General features: G+C 44.4%; 1 protein-coding gene across 2 annotated transcripts in view; it reads left to right on the forward strand.

The window, feature by feature from the left end:
* The window catches only part of SQOR (sulfide quinone oxidoreductase), a 50066-nt gene that overhangs the window by 17936 nt on the left and 15833 nt on the right, over positions 1-16297 (forward strand). For both annotated transcript variants that reach the window (XM_040492590.1, XM_040492591.1), the window contains exons 2-4: positions 3958-4198; positions 7143-7313; positions 13995-14048. In XM_040492590.1, the coding sequence (XP_040348524.1) occupies positions 3965-4198; positions 7143-7313; positions 13995-14048 (459 nt within the window). In that variant the 5' untranslated portion in view covers positions 3958-3964. The remainder of the gene's footprint in view (positions 1-3957; positions 4199-7142; positions 7314-13994; positions 14049-16297) is intronic.

Consider the following 16297-nt stretch of genomic DNA (forward strand, 5'->3'; position numbering starts at 1 on the left):
TTATAAAGTTTGTTTCAACACGGAAACAGCCAGGTTGAAGAGAGCATAGGTACCGGGGTTGGGTGGGGGGTAGGAGCCAGGTAGCGACCCCCGCCCCCAGCACTTCCGCGTGTTCACTAACACAGAAGTTCTCAGAATCTTGTTGAAGAGTTTTTATAGAATCAGTCCCCACGACATTCTGTTTGATGACTGTTATTTATTTTTTTTTAAATTTTTTTTTTCAACGTTTATTTATTTTTGGGACAGAGAGAGACAGAGCATGAACGGGGGAGGGGCAGAGAGAGAGGGAGACACAGAATCGGAAACAGGCTCCAGGCTCTGAGCCATCAGCCCAGAGCCTGACGCGGGGCTCGAACTCCCGGACCGCGGGATCGTGACCTGGCTGAAGTCGGATGCTTAACCGACTGCGCCACCCAGGCGCCCCGATGACTGTTATTAATGAAGCTGATAAAACTGTTTGAGAGGACTTTGCGTTTATAAATATCGAATCCAGAAACAGCCTATGGGTAGCTGCTGAAATAAAACAGAACTAGCTTTCTTGGCTGAATGAGGGAAATATTTGCGTGGACTCTTCCTCTTTCAAGAGAAAAACCATGGCGTGTTAGGCTGGAAGGGAATGAGGAGGTTAAACGATGTTGGATGGAGTGGCTGGAAACCAGGAACTTAGCCAGGCCTCCTCCTCGATCGCTATTGTTCAACCCTTTCCAGGAGGTTTTAAGATGTAGTGTCAAGACCATGAAAAAAATGGTTTCTCTTTCTGGGAAGTGAAGGGTTTTGCTGCGATTTTGTCATTTTGTGGATAATATGAAAAGGCAGAATGTGACAACTGTCTGTTCACCATAAAACATCTTCTTTCCCTACCAAACAGCAACATCCAACTTGGTGGTTTCTTCTGCTCCTCAGTCATTTAAAAAAAAAATCAAATTGAGTGATTTTTAAAATTTAAAAATCTAGAGTTCATTAAAGAACACTTGAGAAAAGCACACAGAAAGAAGAGGAAAAAGCCAATTATAGTTATATCAAAACATGAATATTGAGGTGTCAGTACCATAAAAAAATAGTTTGCCTTCTCTGGGAAGTATGGAAAATATATGTCTGGATTTTTTTCCTTTAACATCATCGCATAGGCAGTGTTTTGTTGCTGTTGATAAAGATCACAGAGACAGTAGAGTACAGTGGTGGTTTAAAACAGAGGCTGTGGCACCAAAGTGCCTGGGTTCAAATCATGGCCACCACTTACGGGCTATATCATCTTGAGGAAGTCACTTACCAGCTCCCTGGCTCGATTTTATCATCTGTAAAATGGAGATGATAATGGCATCCATGTCACAAATTAAATGCTTGTGTAAAGGACTTAATAAATGTTACTTATCAAAATAAAGATTTTATTATAACATTAACATATGTATGTAGTAGACACTTTATAAAACACAGAAAAGCGGAAGAAATCAAAATCACCCATTATCTTACATAACCATACTTAACCTTTCTCCCTGATGTTTTGACGTTCAGACTGCTATTCCCTGCCCCTCCCTACCACATTAAATTGAGTCAGTCATAAATTCACGTTAGTTAAAACTGGGCCCCGAGCCTTCTCTGGCCAATGTGGAGTCTGTAGTTTTTTCTGTAACCAGGATGTAATCAGAGCCAGTCCACAAGCCACTTAACTGAGGGTTCACCATATTAGGAATAAATATGTGAGAAATACTTGTGTAAAGGTTTTTTTTTTTCTTTAGCATTATTAGTTATTTCCTTAGTCTGGAATCCAAGAAATGGAAATGCAGGGGCAACGGCTGAGAAATGTTACTTTCTAGAAGGGTCACACTGATTTTAAACTTCTAGCTACAGTTTATGAGCCTGCCCCACTTGCTGTGGGCACCCAAATCCGCCCACCTCCCTCGCTTGGGAGTTGTGTGTTTGTGGGGGGCGGGGAGGGGGTGGTGGTGGGGTGGGTACCGAAACCCTGGATGAGTTAATTCTAATTAAAATCAGACTTGGCTCCTCTAGGTTGATTCTGCCTCCTCCAGAGCCTTTCTTGCTTCCTTTTACATCCTTTCCCCCTCTTGGCTTTGTTTAGTAGCCTTCTTCTTCTTTTGTTGGGGGAAAATCATATCATTAAATCGTTCCTAGTAAGAAGTTAGTGACCTCAGCAGCTGGAAGTGTTATCCCTCAGCTGTGTTTGCATTTTTTTTTTTTTTTTAAATTTTTTTTTTTTCAACGTTTATTTATTTTTGGGACAGAGAGAGACAGAGCATGAACGGGGGAGGGGCAGAGAGAGAGGGAGACACAGAATGGGAACCAGGCTCCAGGCTCCGAGCCATCAGCCCAGAGCCTGACGCGGGGCTCAAACTCACGGACCGCGAGATCGTGACCTGGCTGAAGTCGGACGCGAGATCCTGACCTGGCTGAAGTCGGACGCTTAACCGACTGCGCCACCCAGGCGCCCCTGTGTTTGCATTTTAATAAAGGGTTGTTGAACCCAGAGGACTAAACTTGGTGGTGAAATTTGGGCCACGGAATACCCAGAGAAGGTGATATTTTTGAGTCTGGGCCCTTCACCTATTGGTAAGTAGGTGGCATCCAAGGTGTAGGGCCCCTTCTGTGGATGGGGTGAAGCCAGGGCCAGTTTCTGAGAAGCTTTCACTTTCTCACTGCCACTGCACTAACGGCTTAGCAAAGAGACACCTTTGCCTAAAGGTAAAGCGTGTCTCTGGGGGGAACTGGGAAGGAGAGATTGTTTACTGAAATGGATATAATAAAAGACCAGTCAGCAGCATGTGCAGATTCTTTACATAAAATATAACTTTATGATACCAGGCAGGGCTCCTTTTATGGCCTTTTAATCATCGAGTTGCAATTACCAAGGGTGTGGAGGGCTTTTGCTTATGTGCAGCCAGTGATTTGATTACACTGCATGTCCGTGAGCAGGCAGAGCCACGAGGCCTCTGAGTGGGGCCAACAGCCCTAGTTACCTTGCTCTGAACTCCAAGTTGTAGAAGGTGGGTTTCTTCTGGACTGTTTCTGTTTCATCAAGATCTGGGGTGCCCTTTATGGCAGGGAATTGTACAGGTGTCTCTTCGTGGACTCCTACATCTTTGATGGGCTCAAAGGTCAAAGAAACAGTTGTAGAGTGTGCCTGAGAGGAGAATGGGTGACACCCTAGGTTTATGGATGGACAAGGATAAGCGTTGGCTAATTATTATTATGATTATTATTATTATTTTTTTTTAATTTTTTTTTTCAACGTTTATTTATTTTTGGGACAGAGAGAGATAGAGCATGAACGGGGGAGGGGCAGAGAGAGAGGGAGACACAGAATCGGAAACAGACTCCAGGCTCTGAGCCATCAGCCCAGAGCCTGATGCGGGGCTCGAACTCCCGGACCGCGAGATCGTGACCTGGCTGAAGTCGGACGCTTAACCGACTGTGCCACCCAGGCGCCCCAATGATTATTATTATTTTAAGTCTATTTATTTATCTTGAGAGAGAGCAAAGGAGCAGGGGAGGGGCAGAGAAAGAGAGGGAAAGAGAGAATCCCAAGCAGGCTCCATGCTGTCAGTACAGAACCCAATGTGGGGCTCCATCTCATGAAATGTGAGATCATGACCTGAGCCAAAACCATGAATCAGACACTTAACTGACTGAGCCACCCAGGCGCCCCAGTGTAGGCAAATTATTAGAACTTAAAAGGTAAGTTCTAGTTCAAACAAAAGTCCTAGGGGTCCTGAAAGAAGGAGGGAGAATAATAGAAAGCTTAGCCAATTATTAGCTATCAGTGGAGTGTTCCCAGGAGACTTCTGACCACAGCCGGATGGGAATATAAGGGTCTTGAGAATAGACAGTGGGAACCAACTAGAGCTGGTCAGACGCCAGCCCCCCCACCTTCCTGCCTGAAAGAAAATGTTTTAGTCCCATAGGGTCCCTACCTTATGCACAGCCTTGTCTGCTCCTTTTCAGCCTGAAGATGACCCCATTGGCCACTGCGGTGTCTGGCCCCCGGGCCCGGCTCTTTGCCTGCTTCCTCAGGCTGGGTACTCAGCAGGCTGGCCCACTTCGGTTGCACACAGGGGCCAGCCTTGCAGCCAAGAACCACTATGAAGTGCTGGTACTGGGTGGGGGCAGTGGCGGGATCACCATGGCTGCCCGCATGAAGAGGAGAGTGGGTGCAGAGAATGTGGCCGTTGTCGAGCCCAGTGAGGTAAGTGTCCTTGTTCTGAGTACGTGAGTGTGTGTGCACGTGCACCTGTGTGTTCAGGGGTTGGTCATGGATAGCTGTCAGGCACTGTGTCGTCACATTCCCAGATTAGTGCTTCTCCTTCTGGGCACAAAAAGCAGGCTGTCTAAAAGGACTGGGAGAAGGTGGAGAGAGGGAGGGAGGGAGAAAGAGAAAGAGAGAGAGAGAGACAGAGAGAGAGGACAGATCTCTGGGCTGTTATGGTCTTCTTTGTGTTAGTTTCTGAGCATTGCTATAACAAATTATCACAAACTTTGTGGCTTAAAACAATAGATTTATTTGTTCACAGTTCTGGAGGCTAAGGTGTTGGTAGGGTGATGCTCCCTCTGAAGGCTGTGGAGGGGAGAGGGAGTCCCAGGCCTCTCTCCTAGCTTCTGGTGGTTGTGGACCATCCTTGGCATGCTTTGGCTTGTAGCTGCTTCATTCCAGTCTCTTCCTCCGTCTTCGCGTGGCCTTCTCTCTGTGTGTCTTTAGTGTCTTCGTCTGACCTTATTATAAGGATACCAGTCTTTGGATTTAGGGCCTATTCTAATCCAGTCTGACCTCATCTTAACTTGATTACATCTGCAAAGTCCCTATTTCCAAATAAGATCACATTCACAGGCACTGGAGGGAGGACTTGAACATATCTTTTTGAGAGAGACAGTTCAACCCACAAAAGCTTCCCAATTCCAACCTAGCATCCAGAGAAAAATCAGTGACCATTGTACTTTCCTTTCTCCGTTCTAGTCTGGAGAACGGGTGATGAGTTGAGCAGCTGGGAGGCCTCTGGGAAAGGTGTTAGTGGGTTTGGGAAATTTAAATGCGAAGGTTTACAAATAGATAATAAAGCAGAAAAAGGTAGAGATAACAGAAAGGAAGTTGGGAAGTGTTTGTATGGCACTATTTCATGCACAACATTTTAAGGTGGTCCTCAAAGCTTTAGCAAAGCTTCAGCAAAATGATTCCAGAGTTTTGGGGGTTTGACTAAGGTTTCCTAAGGTACTAGGTATGTACCCATTGGGGCCTGTGCCCTTGGGAGGGAAGCAAAATGGATCCAATGCCTGTTTGGTGGGGAGGGTAGGTCAAGAAAAGCACACACCTTTTCAAGAAGTCTCCCCAGTTCCTCATGCACTGCCTAGGGCTTTGTTGTAATCTCTGTTGTAATCACTGTATGCTGTGATCTGAGAGTAGAGTAGAGGGGGTGTGCCCTACCATTTTCCTTTCTAAAGTGATTGATTCAGGATCCATGTTAAAAAAAATTTTTTTTTTTAATGTTTATTTTGAGAGAGAGAGAGAGCAAGCTGGGGAGGGACAGAGAGAGAGAGGGAGACAGAGGATCCAAAGCAGCCTCTGTGCTGTCAGTGTAGAGAGGGACGTGGGGCTCCCACAAACTGTGGGATTGTGACCTGAGCTGAAGTTGGCCACTTAACCGACTGAGCCTCTCAGGCGCCCCTGGATCCGTGTTTTAAATGACAGTGATCTGAGAGCTCTGTCAGGGGCCTGTGGTGGATTATAGCTAAGCCATGGGCAGGTCTCCCATTGGGGTTACTCTTTGTATGCGGGCTCTTCTGAAGCAATGGGCACAATTTAGGAGGCCAGAATCCTGGCCTCCTGGTCCTTCCCCGTGAGGAAGTTTGGGACAGGAGTCTTTCAAAGGTGCTGCCAGGGGCTCAGGGGTTTGGTACTTTCCCTCCTGTGTCCTGTGTTGTGATTGGTGGAGTTGATGCTTGTGTGTAGTCTGAAAAAGAGTCTGGGCTTCTATTTTTATTCCTTTTTCTGTTCAAGATGGAGTTGAAATGAGTAAGTTCTCACCATTGGAGGCGTCTGCCCCCCTCGTCTTTGATCACATCCATTACTGGCTGTAGGGAGATTGCAAAGCCATTTGTCATATCCTCTTTACTGCTCTGTGGCTGGCAACTCTGTCCAGCCAGATTAAGGCGTTTTGACAGTGTTGAGAGTTCTTGGTCCCCCAGGCCACTCCATGAGTGTATTGGGATTCTCAGAAGCCATTAGATCAATCTATCCTTTGCCCATGAAAGTTAGAACTTTCGAAACTAACTTATATCAAGAGAGGACCATCTGAAGCAGGAGAATTCCAGGACACAGTGGGAATTTGGCATTATAAGGTAGAATCTGGGGCCTACCGGCTTCAGGTGTAAAGCCTCAGAGAGAAGAGGAGGGTGTACTGGGGCTGATAGGGAATGTATGTAGTCTTCCATGGGCTTGGGAAACACAGTTGGAAGTTAAAGAAGTTTTGAGGGGCATCTGGGTGGCTAAGTCGGTTAAGTGTCTGACCTCAGCTCAGATCATGATCTCGTGGTTCACGAGTTCGAGCCCCACATTGGGCTCTGTGCTGACAGCTCGGAGCCTGGAGACTGCTTCGGATTCTGTGTTTCCATCTATCTCTGCCCCTCCCCCACTCGCACTCTGTCTCTCTCTTAAAAATAAATAAATACTAAAATTTTTTTGTAATTAAAAAAAAAGTTTTGAGACTCCTCAAAAATGGTTATAAACTTTCCAGACTTACTGTAGTCTCCAGATGCTTCTAAGGAACCATATTTAGGATTCTAGGCTTGATTTTCCTTTACGTCTGTGTGCGTAAATGTATCCATCATGTATATGTATGTATGCATGTATATATAACATGTACGTGTTAAGCACCAAGTCAACTTTGAGCAATAAATAATACAATGGTCATGAAACATAGTTGATGGCTTTTTTTTTTTTAATTTTCTTGGCAGAATTCTTATGTTGGGTGACTGCCCTTCAGAGCTTAGCATAATGGGAGACACCAATGGAGGGAGGAGGCTAAACTTCTAAGACTTCTACTTGTGATGATCCAAGGGTTGGAAGGGAGTAACTGAGAGTCTAGCTCATGTGCCTTGAATTTTAACCCTTTTGAATCGCCAAATACTTTGCTTCTCAGAGACATTTCTACCAGCCAATCTGGACGCTGGTGGGTGCAGGTGCCAAACAGTTATCCTCGTCAGGCCGTCCCACCGCGAGTGTGATACCATCTGGAGTAGAATGGATCAAAGCCAGAGTGATTGAGCTGAACCCAGACAAGAACTGCATCCACACAGACAATGGCAAGGAGGTAACCACTGGGGGCCTTTGGCTTTTGTTAATCAGGGCTTGTGTTAATGCACAACAGTTACCAAGCTAGACAGCTTCGTGGAGAGAGAGCAACATATATGAATGTGTGTTCATGGATGTATGTGTGTTGATACAGCATGAGGTGGGAAAGCATGTGGTGACTGGAGGATGGGGTAGACAAAAGGACTGAGTGTTGCTGAATAAATGAATAACTAAGACATGTGTTTGTCGAACACCCACTGTTGCTCTGTTGCCTGGTACAGTATCTTGCATCTGAATGTTTATTCAACAAATACTACTGCTACGTGTTAAAATAGCAGGCACCTCCCTTCTTTTACCTTTGAAACAGCCAGCTTCTTTACCTGATGGCTGACCTCCCAGAGGAAGGGGATGTGGGAAAATATCCATCCCAGTTACACCAGGGGTTGCTATGCCAGAGTGATGAGGGACTGTGTGAGTCTGGATTGTACCAGGGCTAAGAAGATTTTCTGCGGCTAGAGCTTGAGGCTCTCAAGTGTTCAGTACCATTTAGAGTCTCCTCCCATCACCCAGAGATCAAAGCCCCTGTGTTTGACTGAGGGGATGAGGGCGGATGGTGAGATGATGGGCTCAGGAGGCATCTGCAGTGTCATGTCCTCTTGTCTGTTGCCACGCTCATGGCTGTGGCAGGCAGTGCACTCTGGCATTTTCACAGAGCTGTAGAATCTGGAAGTGGGTGGGGATCTGAAGGGTTTCAAGTCCAATCCCTTCCTCTAAGCAGGGGCTCATTGGTGACAGGCATTTGTAACTCTTCCTTGGGTCATGGATTTTTCTGAACACCTGAAAATAAGTCCTGTCTAGAAAATTCACATACATACCAAATTTTGCATTTAATTTCACTGAGTTCAGAGATTCTTTGTAGCTTTTTTCTAAACCCAGATCAGGAGTACCTGCCTTATAGCGTTATTGATCTTTGGCTCTCTAGCCAGCCAGCCAGCCTGCTTGTCTGTCTGCCTGCCTGCCTGCCTGCCTGCCTTCCTCTTCCCACAAATAATTATTAAGTATATTTTCTACTTTGAGAGAGAGACTGTGAGCATGATTGTGTGTAAGCAAGAGGGGGAGGGGCAGAGAGAGAGAGAGAGAGAGAGGGAGAGAGAGAATCCCTAGCAGGCTCTGTGCTCAGCACAGAGTCTGACTCGGGGCTCAATGATGACCTGAGCTGATATCAAGAGTTGAAAGCTTAACTGACTGAGCCACCCAGGTGCCTCTTTCCCTTCCCTCTCCTTCTCTCCCCTCCCCTTCTTCTTTCATAAGCTCTATGCCCAAGGTGGGGTCAAACTCATGACTCTGAGATCAAGAGTTGCATGCTCTACTGACTGAGCCAGCCAGGTACCACTATTAAGCATCTTCTATAAGCTAGATACAGACTTAGGCATGAGTGAACAAAAAGAAACAAAAATCCTTACTGTCCTTGATTTTATATTCAAGTGGGGAAGGGCATCCGATAACTAATAGACATAGTAAGTAAATTATATAGTGTGTTAGAAGGTGATGAGTATTAGTGAAAATAAATACAGCAGAGTAACTGAGATTGGGGCACGTGGGGGAGGGATTGAATTTAAAATGGGTTGGTATTTACATGTCCCAGGGTCAAGGAGCTCTCTGATAACAAGTGATCCCTCTTCATTTTTTAGACAGACAGACAGACAGACAGACAGACAGACATGTTATATGAAATTTTTGCCTTTACTGAGTCAGAATCCATTTGTGTAATTACTTTCATACTCTTTGTTAGACCCCCAGGGTGTTATTGGCCTCAATAATTTCTTGCCCCTTGTTTTATCCTGTAGCCTGGCCAAGAATATCTTTCTTTTCTGTGGGAGAATCCTTCAACTATTTGAAGATGGCTCTTATCATCTGTGTAAATCTATTCTTCAGGTAGATTTGTGCCCCGTCTCCACTTTCCTCAATTCTTTCTCCTGTTTTGTGGTCTCTGATCCTCTCACTGTTCTCTCTACCCTGCTTTGGACATCATCTGGCTTGTTAGTGCCCCCATGAAAAAGGTTGCCTGGAAGAATAGGCAACTTTACAGAATAGCCCAGAATAGAGTGAGATCATTCTCTCCCACAACTGGATATAGCCTAAGTTAGCATTTGCCTTTTTAGCAGGCAGTTACCACAATGCTGATTCATGCTGGGCTTGAGGTCAGTTCAAACTTCTGGGTGTTTTTCTCATATGAACCAATGTCAAGTCAGGCTATATATATATATATATATATATATATATATATACACACACACACACATACATATGCATATATTTACATACATATATGTACATGTATGTATATATATGTAGAAAGCCATATATGGATATGGAAATATGTAATGGATTAGAATATATATGTTCTATATATTACATATATGATATATATCATATTCTATACATAATATATATATATATACATACATACTTAAAAATTATTTATCTCTCCCTGTTGATGAACTTATTTTCTGTCTCTTTTGTCTGTCTCTAAGAGAACAGACAGAATTAAACAGAAGATTATTCATAGTTCACAAGTTTGAGCTTTGGGGCTCATTTCCTCTGCCAGTTCACTGCTTGTGGGGCCAGGGCACCTGTCCCTGACAACATATATCACCTCTTTGGTACAGCAGTGCCTGCCTCCTTGATTAGACCCCTTCATATTACATGTATGGCTCAGAGTCCTCTGTGGTTGGGTTTGTGCATATCTTAAGAATCATAAACTTGTCCCATGTCTTAAGAATGAAAGGCACTGGTAGGTGTTCTCACTTCTGAGCCTTAGACATGTAAGGCTCAGACTCTTAGGAAAGTTGCAGGGTTTTGTTTTAGGGCTGGGGAAGAAATTGCCGTGAGCTGGCAGAACTTTCTTCCAAGATTTTATTAAGTATGTTAGCCAGATATCAGAGATCTGCATAAAACATCTCATGGGGGAGATATTGTCTTGTTGGTTTTAGTTCCTCTTCCCAACTTGCCTGGATCTTTTGGATTTGTGACTCTGTCATCCGATTAACATTTTTCCCCTAGCCATTATCTATGATAGATTCATTTAAGTTCAGGGTTTTAATTTGGTAAAACCAAATCTCTGTCTCTAGAGAGCTTTTTCTAGCTCGCATCAATGAATCAACATTCTTCAGCAAATATTTTTGCTAAAAATTTACCAAAATTATTTCATTCTTAGTTTACACTTCACTATTTTTTCAAGACTGAGTTGAAGGGATTGCTGAAATCCAGACTCGTTGTGTCTCTGATTCTTCCCTGATGGAAGGGTCTCTGTCTGGAATGTGTCCCTTAGGCTCTGTGTGGGCTGGGAATGTCCTTCTCCAGACTTAACTTGATTCTGGTTCTATTCTCTGTCTCGTTTCTACTTCAGTAGATTTTCCTTTCATTTCACATGCCTTGGCCTCCTTCTTCCCCAGGACATTTTCACATGCTGAGTTTATCTCTTTCCCTAGCTAACTCCTACTTAGCTTTACCTTAGCTATACCCCTTCAGGAAAGCCTTCCCTAACCTACTGGACTGGGTCAGGTATCCCCTGGACACGCTATCACAGCATTCTGTGATTTAGTAATTATTTGTGAGATTATCTGGTAATACCTATCTCACCCACTAGACTGAGTTCTTGGAGGGGTAGGAAATGTATCTTTCTTGTTCGGTGTTATCTGTCCAGGACCTAGCACAAGATCTGTCACATAGAAGGTGCTCCATAAATATTTGTGAACAAATTGTGTCTCAGTTTCTTTATCTGTATAAAATGGGACTAGTAATACCACCTCTACCTCATTGGGTTATTTTGAGGATTAAACGGCTTAAAACATGTCAAGGATTAAAAAAATTTGTTTTAATGTTTAACGTTTGTTTAGTGTGTGTGTGTGTGTGTGTGTGTGTGTGTGTGTGTGTGAAAGAGAGAGAGAGAGAGAGAGAGAGAGAGAGAGAGAGAGAGAGAGAGAAAGCATGAGTGAGGCGGGGACAGAGAGAGAGAATCCGAATCCAAAACAGAATCCAAAATAGTCTCCAGACTCTGAGCTGTCAGCACAGAGCACCACATGGGACTCAAACTCATGAACCAGGAGATCATGTCCTGAGCTGAAGTCGGATGCTTAACTGACTGAGCCACCCAAGCACCCCAAAACATGTGAAGGATTTAGAGCAGTGCCCTGCACAGAGTACATGCTCAAGAAATTGTTACTGTTATTATTTTTTAAAGAATACCTGAAAAAAAGGAACAGGAAATTCTTATTAAGTACCTACTGTGTGCCAGCATAGTTCTTGACTGCTGACTGACTGAAAGCAGTTTACAATCTGTGAACCTATGTTGGAGCTCTTTTCCCAAATCACTAAGAGACATTTGCTTAGCAAATGAGCCTAGAATTTTGCAATGGAGGACATCCTATCTACTAAGTTATTAGTATCTGAGTTTACTGCCCCCATTCCCCTGTATAAAATTAGAATATTTGCCTGTATTTAGCCTTCTGGCAATGTCTAGACTGTTCTCTGTCATTGCTCAAAAGTCTTGTCTACAAGTTTTTGAAATTCCTTAGAATTTAGATCATCTGGCCTCAAAACTTGAATTCATTCAGAAGGCTTGAGGCTTTCTTTTTGTTCTTTGCTCTCTTAAGGTTTATTCTCCCTTAATGATTTCTTTTTCATAATCTTAAACTTGACAGTTACTAGTCCTTAAAAATAATCAATATTATGCTCTTATTAGACAGGGCAGACAGAAACCAAAGGTTTTTCTTGTTGATAGTGTTCATATTTTGCCTGTAGATCATCACCTCCTGCTCCGACCCCATGTCCCATCTGACCTCACATACCCTGAAGACTCAACATAGTTCAGTCAGGTAGTTAATGGGCCTGGTACACTTTCTTACAGAACAAGGAGTTTCAGGGCACAGCTGTCATGAATAGACAAATCATATGGTGGAAGATGTGTATATTATACACTTTGAAAAATTATATATTTCATAAACAACTGAAACCATCCATCCATCCATCCATCCATCCATCCATCCAACGTTACTGAGTTCCTCACTTTAATTTAGTGGCTGTGCTAGATTCTAGGAATATAAAGAATAAGACCTAACCTTTATCTTCTGGGAGTCATCAATGTAGTGGAAGGAGACATTACTCCTATATAATAGCACCAGTGCTATAATGCATCATGTACACCACAGTAAGAGAGCTCCCAGAAGGAGCCATTGGGGAGGAATCATTGGAAGGCCTCACTGTAGAGGTGACCTTGGAGCTGAGCCTCCTGGATCCCAGGGCAAGACCTCTGCAGAAGCTTGCTGCCCATGGCTCCCCAGCCTGAGCCAAACACTCTCTGGTCTTGGAGTTCTCTCTCTTCAATTGTGACCTGCTCCGCTCGCTGCTCTGCTTCTCCATTTAGTACAAGATTGTGATAATTAATTACAATCCATTTCTCCTTTCTGGGCTCCTGACTTTCATTACAATCATTCTCCACCTCTAGTTTTCAGGGCAAGTCCCATTTCTTTCTTTCTTTCTTTCTTTCTTTCTTTCTTTCTTTCTTTCTTTCTTCTTTTTCTTTTATGTTTATTTATTTATTTTGAGAGACAGAGAGACAGAGAGAAAGGGAGAGAGAGAATTCCAAGCAAGTTCTGTGTTGTCAGCACAGAGCTGGAGGTGGGGCTCGATCTCACGAACCATAAAATCATGACCTGAGCCAAAATCAAGAGTTGGATACTTAACCGACTGAGCCACCCAGCTGCCCCTGCAAGTTCTGTTTCTTTATATCCTTTTTGCTTACACTCTTCTGGCCTCAACTTGTCTTCCTTCTGATCTTAAACCCACATTTCCATCATGATAAATATGGATACTTTGCCCTTGGCATGAGTGATCACAATACCCATGTTTAAAGAGGGAGCTTTTAGGTTATAAATAGATCATTAAGTAAGATCAGGTACATTATGTCACATTTTTTTCCATGGTCCTCAAAAGAGCAGTTTCTCACAATGTTGGTCCAATCCACACGACAGGTCAGATTTGCTTGGGATTCACACATCACTCCATAGATTTTAAGGAAAGTTTATTGTCTTTTTTTTTTTTTTAATTTTTTTTCAATGTTTTTATTTATTTTTGGGACAGAGAGAGACAGAGCATGAACGGGGGAGGGGCAGAGAGAGAGGGAGACACAGAATCGGAAACAGGCTCCAGGCTCTGAGCCATCAGCCCAGAGCCTGACGCGGGGCTCGAACTCACGGACCGCGAGATCGTGACCTGGCTGAAGTCGGACGCTTAACCGACTGCGCCACCCAGGCGTCCCGGTTGTCTTTTAAGATGAGGAAGTGATTCTCCCACCCCTCAGCATGAGAAAGTGTTAACACAGGCACCATACAAATAATTGTGACTTCTTTGTATCACTGTCCACTATGTAAAAATACAGGAGTCTCAAGCCCTGGGGAAAGGGGGGGGGGTGGTGGTTATACAATACAGTACTTGCGAAACACTGAGGTGTGAGGTGACAGAGAATGGCAGACATGATGGCAAACTGGAGTGTGCCTCCCTCCCTGTGCCCTGCCCATCACCCACAGCCTCAAGGCATACACATTAAAAAATGGAAACATGATGGTGGCCACACAGGGGTGGGGCTGAGGGCTGCCGCTCCTGGGATCCTGGTCTAAAATATTACTGTTTTGTGTTGCAGATCTCCTACAAATATCTTATTATTGCTCTTGGAATCCAGCTGGACTATGAGAAGGTACTATTTTAAGATTTATTTATTTACTTTTGAGAGAGAGAGAGAGAGAGAGAGAGAACGAGAACACAGGGGAGGGGCAGAGGGACAGGGAGAAAGGGAGAGAGAATCCCAAGCAAGCTCTGCCCTGACAGTGTGGAGCCCACCACAGGTCTTGAACTCAAGAACTGTGAGATGATGACCTGAGCTGAAATCAAGAGTCCGACGCTTAATGGACTGAGCTACCCAGGCACCTGAGAAGGTACCGTTTCAAACTACTTCTGTGTTACACTGGCCTACTTATGCTAAGATCAAATGCTGTATTTAGTTGCTTTGTATTCGTTTTGACAAGAAACAGTTCTAAGGGATCCTCTTAGTTTTGTTTTGTTTTTTTTCTTCTCAGTGGTCGTTTTATGGTTTTTGAAAAATCATCTCTAAGATTCTGTCAGTGATAATGATATATTTTAGCTTTAAGCTTTAATCTGAGTTTAGTATGTCCATCCCTAATGGCAGTTCTTGCAAAACAGCAGGCTTTTTCACACTCACAGGAAAACTACCTTGCTGTGTAGGACTGAGTTGCCTCTTCCCCTCCCAAGCTCCATGGAGTCCCTGCAGTGTGAGGTCCTGCTCCCTGGCCAGCTCGGCCAAAGAGGGAGTGAGGTCTCCTCTCTTTCTGTGACTCTCCCTGCCCCTCTCTGCTCCCGAGTTCCCAGGGAAGCAACTTGAATTGGATGAGGAGTCATAAACGGCCCTTTGTGACCAGTCTCCCTAAAATAGACCTGGTTACCACTTTGTGGCACCTTTTTCCTTGACAACAATGTCTTTGAACTAGAGAAAAGTGATGAGGGAGATAAAAGATCAGCTGTTTGTTTGTCTCTTGGGTAGTGCATTTTGCTTTGGGAACCAGGAAGTATGGAGGTCGTGTGAGAAGAACCCTAGGCAGTGGTCAGGAGCCTCGGCATCTGGTTCTGTAAGATTCTAGGTGGGTCTATCAACCTTGCTCTCCTCAGTTTCCTCGTCTGTGCCTAGGAGCCAGTACTGTTTTCCTACCTGCCTCAGAGGCGTGCAGCGAATATCCACTGTTAGCATGGGGTGAAACTTCAGAAACATTAAAATACAAGGTGATCCTATAATAATAATGATAATCATGATGATGATGATTGTTGAGACTGCTGATATTATAACCACTTAAACTGCAGCAGGAGATATGATCGGAGAAATGGTCGCTTTTTACATTGAGGAGGAGACCATAGCCCTCTGTTTCCTTGAGAGCTGAGGGATGGGTGTCGAGTGGTGGCCCTATGGCCTGGAGAGTAGCCTGGCAGGGTTCTGAAGGACCAGTGCATCTTGATGACTGTTGTTTGACAGTTCTCTGCTCTTGTTGGAAGAACTGGTGCCTGAGTCTCAACTCAATCTATTCCATCTTCATTGTCCTCTATCAACCTCCTAACAGTAAGGACAAGCGCCCAGGTGATCTTCCTGGCAGGAATACACACTAACACTTATGGAGCACTTCCTGTGTGGGTGTTATTTTCCCAAGCGCTTCCCATGCATGGTTTCACATACTTCTGCCAACAACCCTCTGAAGCAGTTACTTTTATCCCCATTTTACAGGTGAGGAACATAAACTTCTTGGTGTACATTAGAACCACCCAGAGATCCTGTTAAAACAGGTTTCTGGGCTTGCCCCTGAGTTTCTGAGTCAGTAGGTCTGGGTGGGGCCTGATAATTTGCATTTCTAGGAAGTTCCCGGGTACCATACTTTGAAACCCCACTGGCTCAGGGATATTAGGTAATTTACCCAGGGTCATAACACTTGTAAGTAGAAAAGCTGGGACTCAAGCCAGATCTGTGGGGTTCCCAAGTCCATGTTTTTAATTACCTGCCCTTACTGCCTTTGCCAAGAGTCTGATATGGTACGACCTTCGATAATGGATAGTTGACATTTGCGATTATTGACAGTATGGCTCTTGGTTCTGTCTGTCATTCTTCTTCTTCCCAGGATGGCAGCTCGTTCTCCAAAAGGGAAGTATGGCTGGCTTCTTGTCCTCCCTGTGATGGTGGGAAGAGGTCTGTCCAAATCATGGTCTCAAGGCCAGGGAGGCGAAGGGGTTCCCTGGGGCTGGGCCCATTCTGCGGGTTGACAGTTGACTTCAGGCCCCACAGCCCTGGTCTTAGCAGATCCCTCACCCACCTACCTACCTGCTCTTATGTGTGTGTGTGAATACTGGGGGCTAATAATTGGACTGAAATACTTGAGAGGTTATAGAAAC

The sequence above is a fragment of the Herpailurus yagouaroundi genome, unplaced genomic scaffold (genome assembly GCF_014898765.1).
Source record: "Herpailurus yagouaroundi ecotype Mexico unplaced genomic scaffold, PumYag 184, whole genome shotgun sequence".
Lineage (NCBI taxonomy): Eukaryota > Metazoa > Chordata > Mammalia > Carnivora > Felidae > Herpailurus > Herpailurus yagouaroundi.